Source organism: Xyrauchen texanus, chromosome 30 (assembly GCF_025860055.1).
Source record: "Xyrauchen texanus isolate HMW12.3.18 chromosome 30, RBS_HiC_50CHRs, whole genome shotgun sequence".
Taxonomy (NCBI): domain Eukaryota; kingdom Metazoa; phylum Chordata; class Actinopteri; order Cypriniformes; family Catostomidae; genus Xyrauchen; species Xyrauchen texanus.
The window spans coordinates 30,962,568-30,980,579 of NC_068305.1; the positions used below are offsets into that span (position 1 = coordinate 30,962,568).

General features: G+C 37.3%; 1 protein-coding gene across 1 annotated transcript in view; it reads left to right on the forward strand.

Moving 5' to 3' along the window:
* The first annotated feature begins 250 nt into the window (after positions 1–250).
* vsnl1a (visinin-like 1a) overlaps positions 251–18,012 on the forward strand; it is a 32,913-nt gene continuing 15,151 nt past the window's right edge. The window contains exons 1-2 of the mRNA XM_052099224.1: positions 251–570; positions 6,295–6,461. Of these exons, the coding sequence (XP_051955184.1) occupies positions 6,300–6,461 (162 nt within the window). The 5' untranslated portion in view covers positions 251–570; positions 6,295–6,299. The remainder of the gene's footprint in view (positions 571–6,294; positions 6,462–18,012) is intronic.

Below are 18,012 nucleotides of genomic sequence, written 5' to 3' on the forward strand. Positions count from 1 at the left end.
GGGACTAGTCGAAAATATTTTTTGTGGTAATCAACATTATGCTACAAATGTTGTCGACTGAGCTTAACTTGTATTAAACCTGGAATATTGGTTTAATATGTAAAACAGGGGTCCCTTGAGAAAAGGGTTGGGAAATACTGTACTATGCATAATACTATGCAGATCTCAAAGTCTGTTTCATCACAAGTCATCTATAGCTCCTGATTTCATTTTCTATCCATTACTGGGATAGAGTGCGTTCAGAGCAAGAGGGCACAATTTGCGCACACTCAAAAGAGCCTACACCACACCAAAGCCAAGTGGAGCGCTGAGAGAAGACGAGATAGGCTGGTGGTGGTGGTGATGAACACATACCGAAGCTGAGCTCTATTGTATCTCTATACTAGCGTCACATCACCTCGAGCGCTGCGCGTGGACAGTACTCGCTGCGTTTTTCCTGCGCGTCTCTCCTTTCACCTCACAGAAACCTCGCCGCAGATGTCAGCCGATTAGTGAGCACTTTCATCGCGTTTGCCTTTTTCAGTAGCCCGAAGCAGGAATCGTCAGACCTCCTTTTGACTCTCCTTTACGGTAAGAACCCTTTATAAGTGCTCAATGAATATGTGTTTACGCTGGAATCAGAACCCTTTAGGGGCCGTTTAGACTGAATGCCTGAAAGAAAGAAAAAAAAAAAAACTAGACGCAGCGCAACAAAGTGTCTTGAAACGCGTTTTTAAAAGTTGCCGTAGTTATTAACTTTTTAAAGACATCAAGCGCACGTTTACATTGAAAAAACAAACGGAAAAACAGCACAGACGGATGGAAAAACGCTTTTGGTGTGAACTGCCCCATAGAAAGTCGTTCTGGATAGACGCGAAGAGGCGAGCTGCTTCATCTACCTGCAGCATCGCAATGCATTGATTAATGACAGAGAATGTAATTTGCTTGATAATGATATTTGGAAAGAATTCAATAATACTTTTGCATAAACAAGCCCTAACCCTGGTAAACTTATTTTCTAGGCATCCACACTTACTTAAATAGACATCATCCTAGGCAACAACATATTGTAATGTTTCTATAATTTTACAAATACTATCATGAGTTTAAAACAAAAGCAGATCAATTTGAATTGTTTGGACTCTAGGTAAAATATTGTGGGCTTGCTATATATAATAAAAGGACATTTGTTGACAATAGCTCCAGGTCAGCATGTCCCAGGCATGTGCCTATATAGCCTACATAATTATGTGTTGATCCATTGGGATGTGCACAGGATGATTCAAAGGCTATAATATGTTCCATGTATATTGACAGATTATAGGTATATGTATATTGTGCAATTGTACTATGATTTTGCTGCTTCACAGTTTAAATACAAGGGATTTAATGGACTGTCCTCCCTATTGATAGATGTGAACCAACTACCCATGCTTGGCAGGTTCAATGCACTCATACTTATAATCTAAAAGGGCAATAGACAATTTTTTTACATTTTTGTCTCTTAGATACAGTATTTCTTATTCACTGCAGCCCACAATCTCACACTCTCAAGGTCATCCCATAAAAAAATGAAATAAACTAAATGTTTCTTATATAATGTGCCTGTCTCAATAAGCTGGATGTGCTAAATAACCTGGCCGGCTAAATTCACGTGACATAATCTGTCAGGCTTGTGTGGACACAGACACCATTGTGATGAGTTGGCATGCAGGGTTTAAACACCTCTTGATCTCTGGACAAGTCTCGGTTTGCATAGTCATGATACGCCTTAGTCAGTTCTTGTATGACACGAATGCTTGTACAACATATCGAGCACTATTTTGTTTATCATAGCACAGCAATTTCTGCATGAAGATGGTCCTCAAGAGCTTAACACAGAAACACTACTGAGTGTAAGTCAAATCAGTATATTATGTTTATGTGTGTGCTACCACATCAGAATTGCTTTGATTAAAGCGCTGCTATTCCATGTGCGCTCTAAAGATCAATCTAATCTATCTGCATTACAGCAGTGTCACGTGAAAAGGCAAAATCATTTTAAGGGATCGATTCAACCTGCGCGGTATAGTCACAGGGAACAGACCATTCTTTCATGTCTCCTTTTCAGCAGAAATAGCACTAATGCAGCCTGAATGGAAAATGGTGTGGACTGCTTTTTAGGTAGGTAGGTAGACTCTTTGGTTTCTTTTATAGCCTGCAGTGACCAATTCTTTTCAGTAGAATATATCAGTGCTTTATGGACCTGTGGAATTTATTGGTCAGTGACTTCTGAAGGGGACCAGTAGTATATGTATTTATTTGCACACAGCACGATGCAACAAGTAGACATAGCTTTGTTTTGTATCTGTTTTGCATTAAAACTGATTATTATACTGGGCAAAATTAAATGGAAAATTTTGAAATAGGCCTTTCCTGCTTTAAACCGAAATTAGTCTAAATTAGGACAAATCCAAGAACCCTGAGACAAGAGCATTTCATGTGTCGATAACCAAATGTGTTGATAATCTCATGCATACTCTTTTTTTTTTGACAAATTTAAACTGTTGTGTGAAGTGTTCTTAAAAATTGTTTAACAGTAGGAGTTGGAAATTATTATTGCATTTGTAATTTCTGGAAATATTTCAGAAAGGTGTGCCTTGTGGAAATGGGACACTTTTCCTCTGGACAGTGAATGGAAAGTAACCTCAAATCTTGACTGCACAGACTGGTGAACATCTAGATTAAAGTTAATAGAATATTTCGATATTTCAATACAATTTAAGCACAATCGACAGCATTTGTGGCATAATGTTGATTACCACAAAAATTAATTTCCATTTGTTCCTGCTTTTCTTTAAAAAAGCAAAAATCAGGGTAACAATGAGCAGTGGCGTTACTGAAATAACCCCCCTGATAAAAGCCTGCAAGCCCCCCTCCTCGGAAATCGCTAAAATGACCACATAAAAACGATGATTTAAACAACGTTACAATCAGCCATTGCCAAGACTTGCTGGTCTGTGACTTCACTGCAGGGCTTAGAAAGAATGCAGACTTGAATTGGACCAATTATCAAATCGGTGGAGCTGTAGTCTTTTTTCTTTTGTAGAAATCATTGAAAATGGAATACTAGGCTTTGCAGAAATCTTTAAAAATGAGGAGACATGTAAAAAAAAAAATAGTTTTTGACCAGGCCTATTGACCAGTTATCAGATCAGTGACACTTTCGGTTTTGTGGCTTGACAGAAATCATGTATATCTTTGAAAATAGAGAGCTCAGCTGGAAAGATATTCAATTACGGATAATGAAGATCATCTAATTAGTTTGGCATCATAAATCCCATTCGCAAAGAGGGAGTTGCATTATCACTGATTCATAGTCAGTTTTGAGGTAACTGTTATCTGTTTTGTGTGTTAAGATCTCTAAACTGGCTATGCTTTCCTGTTCCTCTTGGGTGGATTCCTCAAAGACAGAGGTATTCCCCAAGGACACAGGGTCCAAAACATGATCACAAGGGAAGTCGGAATGTTGCTTATGAAAGTTCCAGCCCCATTATGCTGAGTTACCGACAAGCAGCATCTCCCATCAGTCATTTTTGCATCGGTTTAAGTGTGTTTACCTTCTACTGTAGTGCGACCGGAAGCGTGATGCGTAGTAATGTTGTTCACATAAACAGTAACAAGCGCGCTCAGGTTTAGGGTTGGGGTTTGGGTTTAGGGTAAAGTTAATAAAATATTTATTCCTCTTTACATCCTTTACAGCTAAAAACAACACACTTTTGAACTAGATTTTGGTGCTCCCTCTGCATTAATTTAGCCTGAAAACTGGATCTCACATGCCCCCCTGCATTTAAAACTACTCCAGGCTTCAACATGTGTTTAAATGCAACACAAAATCGCCGTAATGGCTAAAAATCTGCCCTTGTCGATCTGTTTATTCTTAAGCTCTTTATGGCCTTACGCTGATAAAGGAACACTGTTTAATGCATTTAAATGACACCACACGTTGTCAGCTTATCATCTCTTGGAATATCTGAAGGCAAACAAAACCAACTTTATTTCCCTACAAGATTATTAGGATAGAACAGATTTTATACAGGTGAAAAACTGATAGCTTGGCCCATAATTCAAAGAGGTCCAGGATTTAAAGATCCAGCCCTTAATTCGACTTTATTTTATTTGTAAGAACTACTACAGGGTTGACCATGGATGGCTTATTATTGAATAGGTGAATGTAACTATGTTTTTTTATAAAACAAACTATAGCATTTTGTTATGAAATAAACAAAAACAAAGAAAACATTTTGTAATGAAAAAAGGAAATGAAAACATTGCCTAAACATTTAAAATCTATAATTAAAACTGCCTTTGTTATAATAAACTAAGTATACTTCTCCTTCCCCTTTTATAATTTATTAATAATTAAACATTTCTGTCAAAACATTCCTGTTACTACATTTGGTGTTACATTAATGGCACATTTGATGTTTTCTTATCTTTTCCCTCATCAGTGCTGAGTTGAATGTCGTGTCTGACCATATAAGATGCCTCAAAGTAGAAAATTCAGGGTTTCATTCAGAATTTGTGGTCTGTACTGTGCAGCTTAGAGTGAGTCGCACCACGCTTTACAAATGGGAAATGCATTTAGTGCTTAGTACTTCTGGAATTAGCCACTTTAGCAATTAGTCTTTAGAGGGCTCCCACACACTAGATCGTCTTGTATTATCAGTCAAGAGGAGTCTTCGTTTTAGCTAACCAGTGTGAAGTGGCCATATATCACTAAATCATGCAGCAAAAGACTTGGGGGGTTTTCTGGGCCCCCTGTCTGTCCAGGACCCTCTAGAATCATAGAAGCTTCCCTGAATTACTCAACATTTATTTTGCACAACTTCTGCTATTGTTTTCCATCTCTCTCTATGCTTTCATTGTGTCTTTATTCATGTAACAGAGAAGGAACCGAAGGATAGGCTTTTTTGAGATTGTCAAGAAAAATTGAAAATGTCACACCGAAGCTTAGGATGGGATGACCTTTTGGTATTTATGCTAATGATGCTTTGTTTAATTAACCCATTTTCTTGGCAGTGTGTGAGATTGCAGTCCAAGGAATAGGGATTAAAGAGCTGTGGGCAGGATAACACACTGTTAATTCTCAAAAGGAACAGCCCAAAGTGTATTAACAATGATAAGCTGAAATAGGGGATTTCGTACGGGGATTCTCTCATTCCTAGTAAGATGTTATTACTGTGCTTCACAGACTATTCTGGAACATTTTAGAGCCTGTGTCTCATTTTCTCTGGGCTAAGACTAGAGCGGAGTGGCTTAGCACAATTTCCTTGGCTAATATTAAAGCAATAAGCTACAAAAGGCCATGTGTTACAGTGATTTTACTGGTAAACTCACGCTGTAATGTACAGATTCAAGTGGCTTCTTGTTTTATAATAATACAATAAAAGTCTCCAATGTTCAATAAGCAGTTGCATTTATAATTAAGCATAATAATGATCATAATAAATACTTCTTCTGCCAAGTAATATTAAAGCAACAAGGCACTATGTCTCATCCAATCAGAACTGAGTCAGAACTATCCATTCAATAATAACTGTTCTAATTTCATTATATAGTGCATGGCTTTTAGTGCTTTAGTATTTATTGACTGGATCTTTTAAAGTTATTTTTGTTCCAGTGATTACACCAAGCCTACTTTTGGTGTTATTGGACAGCATTAAATGAAATAATCCACAATGACTCACTCAATCCATCACATTTATTCAACTGCGTGACTGATTAATATTATAGCCAAGATATTCATTATGAAATGAGTTTGTGGAGCCTGTTATGTATCTTAACTGTGCATTGAAAGAATACTACAATATGAAAATTCTGTCATCATTAACTCATCACCATGCTGTTCAAAACACATATGACTTACTTTAAATAAATTAGAAAAATTAAAAAATAAAACAGAAGACTTCAAAAGACGTGGACGACAGCTTTCAAGCTAATTTTGAAACTTCAATTTCGGTCGGTTTTTCAACCGGTGGATACTTTTATAGTGCCTTTGCATACTTTTATTGTAATTGCATGGGGGGAAAAATCAACCAGCAAAGTCTTCCAAATGTCTCCTTTGTGTTCCATAGATGAAAGAAAGTCATACATATTTGAAAACACATAAGGATGATTAAATTATGATCGAATTTTCATTTTGTGGTGAACTGTCCCGTTAATGTGTGTGCAGTGTGCTCTTGGACAAAAATAACAAAACATCCTATTTTCTCAAATGAGTTAAAGCTCCAGATGAAGTGAGATCACAGCCATTTAATTTTCTGGGCCTTGCAGACACCATGGGGAAACAGAACAGCAAGCTGACCCCTGAGGTAATGGAGGACCTGGTGAAGAACACAGAATTTAACGAGCATGAACTAAAACAGTGGTACAAAGGCTTTCTGAAGGATTGTCCCAGTGGCCGACTCAACCTGGATGAGTTCCAGCAGCTTTATGTTAAGGTAGGGACTCACCAGTCACTTTGTGATACATTTCCCTACATGTGCTGGCATTTCGTTGGTGTTGTTCCAGACTGGAAAGGTCACTGAGGATTGCAACTGATGCATCTTGTGATTTACGAAGGACTGGAAGAGCCCTCTGAGTCATGCAGTTGGAAAGTCTGATGTATAACTGGCACTAAACTCTCTACAGATCTCAGGGGTTTTGCTAGCCGCCTATTCATAAGACTGCGTCTTTATGGATCGTCAAACATAAAAAAGCAATTTAGATTGTTTTTATATACTTTTACTTATGGGCTTTTTGCCTATTTTCTGCGTTTTTTTTTGCCAAGATAGTATAGAGTAGACAGGAAAAGATGGGTGAGAGAGGGGGAGTCACTCAATACAAGCGATGTAGTGGAATTAAATATATTAGATGTGGAAATGAATAAATTAATATTAGGAACCTAAAATTTGAACATAGATGGATCATTTGTAAAATAATCTATTACATGATCTATTATACTGCCCAATAAAGGCAAAACTGCGTTATTATGACTGAAATCAGGTCTCTTAGACAATGATCTGTCCTATGGCAGATGAGTTTCACTCATTTGCTGAGTTTCAGAATAAAAAAACATGGTGTTAAAATTAGTTCAGCCTTTGTATGGTAGATTATGTTTTTTTTTTACTTTCACTTGTTATGTGATGTTATTTTTCTAGGATAGATGGATGGATGGACAGATGGTACCATTCAGGGTTAACTGGTCAGAATATGGCACCACATGCACGTTAGATGCAGGTCACTAATATTGTCTGGGAAGGTGCATTAGAAATTAGGTCCAGTGATTTAGTGATTTTGGGGAGCTGAAGGAGAGGGAGATATCTGAAGAGCAGGAGCTGAGGAAGAAGTCCCATCTCAGCCCACCCTTTCCATGTCTGCATTCGGCCCTGGGGGGAATATAATCCTGATAGGACATAGGCCTGACTCAAACCTGGGTTCCAATGAGCCAACAGCTCTTGTATGTCATAAACATGTGCACAACCCACAGCACCACAGCACAAACATTAGTCATCCCAATTAGAAAATACCAGTTTGCAACCCTTTTGTTCTGTGACATATTTTCAAATGAAACGGTACCAGTTATTAGGTCAAGACTTTATTTTATCCATTTGGAATTGACTGGCTCATGAAACGTAGACATTCCTTACCAGTATTGAGATAGATCTGAATGTGAGTTTGCTAAAACAATGCCTAAATAGCTATTTGGATATTGGTTAACATTATTCCATTAATAGCCTGCACAGCTTACCAAAGTCACATTATTGGGAAAGGAAATTCTCATCAGAGGAAGAGCAAGTACTTTTTGATTAAAGATTACATAGACTTTTTTTTAATAACATGCACCAATTAATCATGAAGACCTGGCACATCCATTAATATATTAAATAGGGTTCATTTTGATTTCATATTAAAGACAGCACAACTGAGGCAATTATCTTTAAGTATCTTAAAGATCAATTTTTGCTTGTGTCCAGTGTAGACAGGGAGTTACACTCTCTCTACAGCTTGATACACATTTATTACCCCTTCACATTCACAGCTTGTGTATTAGTCTGAACTATTTTCACAGTTTTTAGCATTGTAATATGACTAAATCTTGTATGCCTGATAAGTATTGGGGAGAAAAAGGGTTTTCTATTGTTATTTCAGTCGCATAACCTTTGTTTGATTGTGTGCTTTATATAAATAGGGATATATGTTCATATGAGTTTTTCAGGGATTTCAGAAATTGCTTGCTGTTGATTGCTTGGAAAACATAAAGTTCCACACTTAATGGCGGGAGGGCGTGTACTTTTCAAGTATGTTTGCCAATCATAACAGTGGGCGTGTCTTAACTTCCTCTGACCCGAGCATCACTGCTGTATGCATTTTCCATTTACCTTTTCGATTTGTAACTAGTCACACCTGATAAACAATAATCTGGTCCCATAAATGAGCAGGGTTTATATGGGTAAAGCTGAGGGGGCTTCTGGCATTGTCTTTCTCTCTTTTTGTGGAAGCCATATTGGTTGCTAAATTTAGCATCTTTTCAATGATTCATGCTTTTTCAATAATAGGCTGCAAGACTAGACTGGGGATGAGATCAGTCTAATGGAAAAACAAACCTCTTTCTGAACTCATTCTGTTTCATCTGCATACATTTGATAGTTTTTGAGTTTTTTTTTTAATTTGCTTTGGGTTTAGATGGTGTAGATCACATAATCCATCTATTGATTAGTAGTACAGATTAAACAATAGGCCTATAGGAAATATCAGGACAGATTATGAAATAATGGAATGAAATGTAGCGGGTGACTGAATAGAAATCCACAAACAGTTGCTAGTAAAAGAAGCATTGTAGGGTACTGTAGATGCCACATTTAAAACTAAGGCTTAGATTGACAAACAGTCTCTTCAATGGGTTGTGTAGTTGTTTAAATTTGTGTCAGTTGTTCACTTTGAAAATCCATCTGTCTAAAAAACTTAACAGTGGACAAAAATCCTTCCATGGCATACAGTATGACCTAAAGAAATTACAGTTTATTGAACAGACTGTATATCTATCCTTCACAGCCTCATTATCCAAAAAATATCATAAATATGCCGACACGAGTCAAAGTGTTATCAAGAGTCCAGGTGTTATCATTGTGCCCTTATCCTTGTCCCAGAAAACACTCCTTTCAAAAAATCTACAGTATTTTATATGTTATGAGAATTGTCTGCTAAATGTGGAATAATATGTTGACCTACTGTTTTTCATAATTTCTTGGCTAACATTGTTTATAGGTGTCTAAATAATGGAATGAAACCTGGCATTTTGAAAATGGCTGGCTATTTAAAGAGACAATATGTGGCAAAGTTCCCAGTTCTATTCATAACATTTTACTCCACTGCAAAATACCTCAGTGAAGATTTTTTCATACTCTTACAGTGCCATACTTCACTACATGGGAAATGAGTAACCTTACGGTTGAATGGTGTGTAACATGTTGATTAATTTGTCAATATATCCAGAGCTTATGGCTGTGCATGGTGTCAGTAAAATGATCTCTTTGTCTCTCTGTGTTGTTTGCTGTGGTTTCAGATATTATGACTGTGAAAACAGCGACAAGGTGCTGTGTAATGGACATTGGGTTTTTGCTGAATGAAGCACTTGCGTGGCACAAGTGCAAATGTAATTGGTTGTTAAACAAACAACATGGGGTGGGCATGTGGAGCGTTGGCTGGACACAACACTCAGTACATGTATAATTATTTAAAACTTTATTAATATTTTTATAACTGCCGTGTTAACACTTTAATCCGACTGAAATCGTAACAGTCTGATTTTTGCGTCGGGTTAACAGACCTAGATATTGCGATTGTAGCTTGGATTCATCCAGGATAAATACAGTACTTGTTAATTGGCCCACGACTTTCCTCAGTGACGTACTGTATATTACCACATGTCTTTAGCTGACATACTCCCTTCAAATATTTGATTACGCATTGTATCATGTACTGTAAACTTGGAGAAACAGATGAAGACTGTTGCTTGATTATAATTGTGCATTTAAATGCACTGACTGTTACATCCTGTATATCTCTTGAGGAAGAGAAACTTTGGCTATGGGGGATGGGGGGATGTGAGGGATGTTAGTTATGTGTTCCCGTTTGACACCAGTTTGTTACATCACCCTCGCTAGACAACTCAGTACCCTGACCCAATGGAGAACTGTGTAGATTGAACATCAGCCCTGATCTGTTCTCAAAACATGTGAATGTGGAAAGACAGGATTGGCTTCGGGCGATGGAGAGGCATTTACAGTGATGTGACTTGATGTCTTAAAGTCAAATCTTGGAAGAAATGGAAGATTTCTCTCATTTGATGGTTGAAAATATTATAATATAATCATTACTGTTATAACGTCTGTTATCTATCTATCTATCTATCTATCTATCTATCTATCTATCTATCTATCTATCTATCTATCTATCTATCTATCTATCTATCTATCTATCTATCTATCTCTCTTTCTCTTTGCATTTCATTCACTTTAGTTTATTGGTCCTTTGTTTGTACAGAGAGATCAGAGCGTGTTTCTGGAATTTCATTTATACTTCTAGATATTAATTTATAGCTTCACACTGGATGTTACTTTGTGTTAACGCATAAGAATGTTCATCCCTGCTTGTATTTTATTAGATTTTCTCTTAAATATAGACTCAAATACTGACTTACAGAAAGTTCATTTATGCGGTCATGGCTACACATGATATAAGAGAAAAATGTAAAACCCCCTCCTTTTTGTCTTCTTCATAGCATAAGTGCAAAGTTAGTTGATTAAGTTCAGAGATTAATTGTTCCTATGTCATATATATTTTGTGATGTTTGAAAAATAAACTTGCCAACGATAAATTTTTTCTAGCTTTTTCTGTAATAAACATGAGATTACGTAACAAAGTGAAGACATCCAAAACATGTGTCAGGTGAGGCTGAATGACAGTTCACGTGTTTTTTAAATACAGTTGCCGACAGGAGCTGGTGTCCCTTGTGTCTGGATGTTGCAATAAATGACTTGCATAATCTAGATTAATTGATGTATCCATTTTGTATAATGATAGCTTTGTGGAGAAGATGGAGGACCTCAGTGTCACACAAGGTTGTCTTTGGAAAGGAGATAAATTGCCTCCCAGCGATCAATAGGACGCCATCTTATTCCCCATCCACAGCTGTTGTAAGATGGCCTATCAAGAATAATGAGCCTTATAATTAAGTTCTATGTATTTAGCAGCATTGTTATCATAATCTGCTATAATTTTGTTTTTTATTTTATTTATTTGCTGTTTACGTCTTTAAATGGACATGATAACGGAGAAAGGGAAAAGGAAATGAGATCAAACTCGCCCCTGTGTAACTGTGGGAGCACTATATGTTGTGAACACATGTGCGACTGCGACACCACTATAACTTGAGATATGGTTTTATTTTATTTTTAACTCTTAAAGTTATTGTTCATCCAAAAATGAAATTCTGTTATTCTTTACTTGCTTTCATGTTGCACCAAAATACGACTTACTTTCTTTTGGAGAACACAAAAGGAGATGTTAGGTAGAATATTAGCCTTAGTTACTATTCACTTTCATTGAATGAAAAAAAAAAGGGATTAGGTGACTGAGGCTAATATTCTGCCTAACATCTCCTTTTGTGTTTTACAAAAGAAAGTAAGTCATGTGATGTTTAAACAACATAAGGGTGAGTAAAAGGGGCAAAATATCTCTTTAATGAGAGCAATTTAGGTATAAAAGTGATATTTAAAAATGGCCATTGACAACTATGATCCATTGATGTATTTAATATATTATTTCATTCAGGCTATTAATTGTATTCATGTAGATGTAATAATTGCAATAATCATAATGATAATGGCTTTGTAGTTTTTTAACAGTATAAGTATTTTGTTGCACTTTATTTTAAAGTATGTGTACTTTCAGTATACTTACAGTGTACTTCCCCAAGAAAGTACTGAGTAAAATTAGGTTAATACATTACATGGGTTAAGGTTAGGGTTGGGGTTAGGTTTAGGGTTAGTACATAGTATTTACTGTAGTTGTAGTAATTATGTAGTATATAAATGTAGAACAGTACTGTAAAATAAAGTGCTACCATGTATTTTGAATTACACTTTCAAAAGAATAGTTTTTGGATGCCCAAAGCATTGTGATACTCACACATCAAAAATAAATAATTGGTCTTAATATTTTTGGATTCTTTCACAACATTTGAGCTTTAATTCACATAACGACGTTCGTCAAATATCTTTTTTCATGAACAATATCAAGTGACACTTTTGAGTCATTGTAGTGTGTGTGTGTGTGTGTGTGGACACACATATTGCTTTCTATTGGAGGTACACTTCTATGGGATAACAGAAAGGCTAACATGTGTTCGGGTGATGACCCCAACCTGCCCTTTGTGACTTCCTGTGACGTGCGAGGGTTGGGTGGAAAAACTCTGATGGCTCTGATTAGCCGGCGGTCACTACAGCAGCCTGGTGCTTCTCTGCTCAATGTCACCTCAAGGTCTCCTGCCAGCAGAGCCCTGTGCTGCATGTGATCTATGATCGTCCGGGACTGGACTGAATCATATAGATGAGGCTTTCGATTTACCAGACTTGGTGAAAGAGAGCTTGTGCCACTCAAGATTACACAGTTTTAGTATCTTTACTGACAATGGTTAATTATCACTTATTTATCATTATATATATACAGTGGCATTCAAAAGTTTGAGATCATTAGTGAAAAAGCTTCTGTAATTGTTCTAGTTTAACACCATTTTTTCATTACACATTATATTATCAACATCAAAGTTTAAGTGAAAAGTTTAATTGAATCCTTTCGATTTAATGACAGCATGCACTTGAGCTGGTATAAACTCGACAGGTTTGTGCAAAACCTGATGATCCATGTTATGGCAGCCTGATTTCAGAATGTTCCAAAGAGCATCTTTTGTGCATCAATGGATGCAAGGAAATCTGACCGATTGTATGAAGGAGTTACAGTTTTTCTCAATTGCTTTGGCTCATTTTTTGAAACAGTCTTAAAATTCTCTAAATTGTAAGTGCAATTGTCACAACTGTTTTATGGGACATCACAACTCTATTGATGTCTACATTTTGCATGTCTGCAAAATGTAGTAACTAACCCAAAACATTTATGCTTCAAAACCTAGTTATTGTGTCAGTAAATTGACCAATGCCACCAAAATGAAAAATATTTTTGTTATTGTGTGAGCCGTACTGATCAAAATGTTTAGATGTTTTTCACAATGGCAGTCATCCTGGAAATGTATGTTATATACAAAGTCCTTTTTTTTTTTTTTTTTACACTGACTGCTTACTGTACTATACAAGAATGTCAGTTTTGTCTAGCTGAATGCTATTGTGTATCACACTGAGCTTTTTAGATACAGATTTTTGGAAAAGTCAATACTATATAATACTGTAGTATGCAGAAAAAGGATATGCACATTTGTATGTATACAGCACATTTATTTTTGTAGCAATGTGTTACATGTAAACAGAAAATTCACATTTGCAAGTCCATTTTTACACATTTCTTGCATATTTTTGCTTATTGAATATAACACCTATTTTTAGAGCCTGTAAGACATTTTACACCCAGTTTTCATTAACGCAATGCGAAAAAAGATGATAATTTTGATATTTTTATTAACACAATATTAAAAATTCTTACATTATAGTGGTACTCCCTTGTTACCATAATTTTAGCTGATTTTATAAAAATAAAAAAGACGGTACTGAAATTCATTATTGAAAACAATAAAAGTCAAATTAAAACGTCCAGACATGTTACGTTACTGACAAGTGGGGACACATTAAAAAAATCTTTATTTTCCTAAATGTAGGCTTAATTTTTTTGTGTGCCAAAAAAAATTCAATAAATAAATAATGATAAAAAAAATGGTGTATTATCATTTTGGGGTTAAATATGCCCATGACAATTTTTTTTTTGGCATATCTCGTGGGAATCACCCATACATATACTATATATAGTCCCACTATATATGATGACTCTAAGGCTTTATAGATATTATAGTTTCATTTTCTGTTAATACATGATTTTCTGTAAAGCTGCTTTGAAACAATGTGTGTTGTGAAATGTGCTATACAAATAAAAATTACTTGACTTGACTTTAAATCAACCTAGTCCGTATATGAAAATAAATGAGCAGTTTGTTTTATTCCCATTCTGAGATGGATCAAAAGTGAATGGGTGGGGAAAAAAAGTGTTTCGAAAATGGTATTGGGAGCCGTTGTAGTAATGGAAGGGTAGTGCCAGCCAAGCTCAATTATCCCTTGGGCACACTGCCCATCTAATTCAATCAGTACTGCAGGGGGGAGGGTGATTATCTATGACCCTGTGTTCAGAGAGGAAGGGGAAAGCCAGCTCTATTTGTGCCATTGCCCGCCTTCTTAGAACATTACACTAACTTTGTCCTTTTTTTTTTAGACCTTATTATCCGCCTGTTAAAACACCTAAGGGCTTTCTGTTGCTGCTTTGGTATACTGTATCACACAAATGGAAGAATTTATTAGGCTCATAGGCTAGTTGTTTTTGTTGGAGCTGGCAATAGAATGCAGCCATACAATCAGAAATTAAGATTTATGTTATAGTGTTCAAAACCAATTGTGGTAGTGGGGCAGTTGTTGAGCACCGATATGTGAATGGAAAGCAAGATCAGGAGATGTGAACGGTAAAGATCATCACCCGTCTTTGATTGTCTCTAACAGCTGTTTCTCACTGCAGTGAGAGTGGAGACGGTTTAAAAGAGCGAGCCAGACATCAGTGGAGGGGGAGACACTTGCTCAGAGAGACTTGTTAGAGTGCAATGCAGAAGAGCAAAATCCTTTGTCGAAACTGAAAAGTAAAAAAATTAATAAATACCATTTTGAGTTGGATTTTGATGACTCCTACTTTCTCCTCAAATCCCATTCTTGAATTTGTAGTACTTTTTGTATACTAAGAGTAAACTGCAAACATATGAACTGATGAGAAGTAGTGTAATAGATTTGGAGGTTATGCAAATGTGTTATTATCAGACTTCGCCAAGGGAAACGTTGACTCCAGTTGACTGAATATACAAGAGGTAATTTGGAAAGACCTGTGGAAGTCCTGGAAGAAGGTTTTATAGATGTATGACACTAAACTGAAAATGAGTTTTAGACCCATGGGTCAGCAGTACGTCTTGAGTAAGATGACATGGTGATGACAAGAGCGACACCATCCCCACAGTCAAGCATGGTGGTGGGTCAGTCCTGTCATGGGGGTGTTTTGCAGCTGCAGGAAATGGCTATCCTGTCTATGTGAATGACGCCATGGATTGTTTCAGGTATCAGGCCATTTTGGCAAAAATGTGATGCTTTTAGTGTGTAAATTGAATCTCGGTAATCACTTGACTTTCCAGCAAGAGAACACCAAGGATACATCCAAGTTGTCCAAAATTTGGCTCAGGGATAGGTTGTGGAATGTCCTTGAATGGCCCTTTCAGTCCATCAATAAAATCCCATTGCAAACCTTGGTTGGGATTTCAAGGAAGCAGTGGCAGCACAGAAACCAAAGAATGTCAATGAGCCAGAAGCTTTTCCTCATGAGCAATGTGTAAAGATTCCAATAGAGAGGTATCCGAAGCCCGAGAACACTTACCTGAAACATTTATTTGATGTTTTTAAGGATAAAGGATGCTCCACAGATGACTGACTTTTTGTTCTGAGGACTCTTTGTTCTCAGAATCACTCAAATGTGTATTAAAACTTACTTTGACTGTTTACTGAGGTAATGTGATGTTTTTTAATTCACATCACCAGAATGTAGTGCTGGTCAGGGGGGTTTAATAATTTCGATTGCAACTGTAGATGCAAAAAAGCATGCTAATCACATCAAGCATTACAATGTGATGACAACAAACTCAAATCCACATCAAACCGCTGTGTTAATCTGTATCACGACTCACAAGACACTGCAAGAGCAATTCCAGTACTAAGCTCTCAAGCACAGCTCAAATGTGGCTTTGAAAACCAGCCATATGAAAGAAAAATCTCAAATGAGATATCATTTATTTCTCAATTGTTTCTCCTAGACAGCAATATGAAGAGATGGAGAGTAAAATGAGAGCAAATACCACTCAGATGTTTATTGAGAAACAGACCCCGATAATCTCACATCATATCAAAGTCTGTGATGAAAAGTCAAAGATTTAATTATGAAATCAAGCATTTCTCATAAAATCCTTCCAAGGCCAAATAATCTGAGCTATGCCTTCCACATGAACTCTTACTCTATGCCATCTCCTTTGTGTCTATTTTTATTTTTCCTTGGATATTTTAGGAAAAACATCTAAGACAATGTTCTTGTAACGTAGCTACCTATGAGCAATATTTCTTCTAGGCAAGCTGACAACTTTGACTAAAAAGAGAAAAAAAAATAATGTCAGTGTCATTAATTGTTGAGTGGTGTGATGTGTCTAAATAGATGTAAGGATGTGCATTATGTTCCAGAAATGGCTAATTAGACATTTATTGCCATAACATGTCATTACCGCTCAATCATTTCAAGGCTAATTAGACAGTGATTGGCAAGTAAATACTCTAGGTATAGTTGATCTAAGGGAGCTTGAATATGTTTCGCAGCCGCTACTTGAGCATAAAAGCAGATCAAACCCAGCACAACATTGATCTGAACAGTCCATATCTCAGCATTGGCTCTTTATTATGCTAATTAAAAGTTAGAATAGATGGTGCTGTCTTTTGCTGAAAAGAGTTTTTCATTATCTTTTCTCATTTTTTTCTGCAGTAGAATGAAATCATGCCATTGCGGCATTCACCTTTTGAACCCCTCCATTGGCCTGTCATAAATAAAGTGTGTGTGTGTGTGTGTGTGTGTGTGTGTGTGTGTGTGTGTGTGTGTGTGTGTGTGTGTGTGTGTGTGTGTGTGTGTGTGTGAGGAGGGGAAATGTTGCATAAATTATAAGAGACTGTTTATTCATGATTCAAAAGTAAAGCACTCTGCAGTGAAGAAAGATAGAAGCTTTTAAATGTTCTCATGTAGTGGATAGGATGAGGAGAGCAATGCGTAATTCATTTTCTTGGTATATTTCTTGTGCATTTAGGTTCCTGATCTCATGAAAATTACATGACTGAGGTGATATTTTTAGACAATGAGTATACATGGCTCCTTATCAAGACAGTTTCTAAATGTTCACTGAGTGGCGTTAAAAACGACTTTTCTCCTGAACAGAGGAGGTTTTCGAGTTCAATGCTCTATCGAGTTTTAAACCAACAAAACCTAGCTGCCTACCCTAAACCTTAAAACTAAACCTAACCGATAGTGTCATAAAAATGTAACTGAAATGGGGTAAGGTGGGCAAAGAGGAGGCGAGAACCGGCTGAACAGCCAATGTAAGTTATAATAAGATAAATTTAATTAAATCAACTTAAACACATACACACACAGTGGCCGCATGTGGCTCTCTCTCTCTCTCTCGAACTGGCACTTCCGGCTCGTCTTTATCCCCCTCCCGACTGATTAGTCATCACACTCCTCCATCGCCTGACTCAGGCCGGGGAAACCCCTGGCATGACGTACTCTCCTCCCCTCCCTTCCTGGAGGGGGGGGTTGCCCTTCTGGCCGTGCCTGCCAGCACCTTTGTGAAGCCCTGGGAGAGACGAAGGGAGGGAAAGGGGAGAGGGAAAGAGCCATGGCGGAGTGACAAAGAGAGAGAGAGAGAAAGAGGAGAGACAAAACTGGCTTTTTGTCCCCCGAACACGCTGTCACCTGGTCCTCAGCCACTCATCCGTCCTCTGGCAGATGACAGCTCAATCCTCTCCTGGCGGACAGCAGTGAATCCTCCGATCCCTGGCAGACGGTACGGCTCCTCCCCTTTCTCGGCAGATGACAGTTGTTCCTCAGACTCGCGGCGGCCGGCAGCAACCCCTCCGTCCCCAGGCAGTTGGCCGTGGCTGCTCCCCTGTC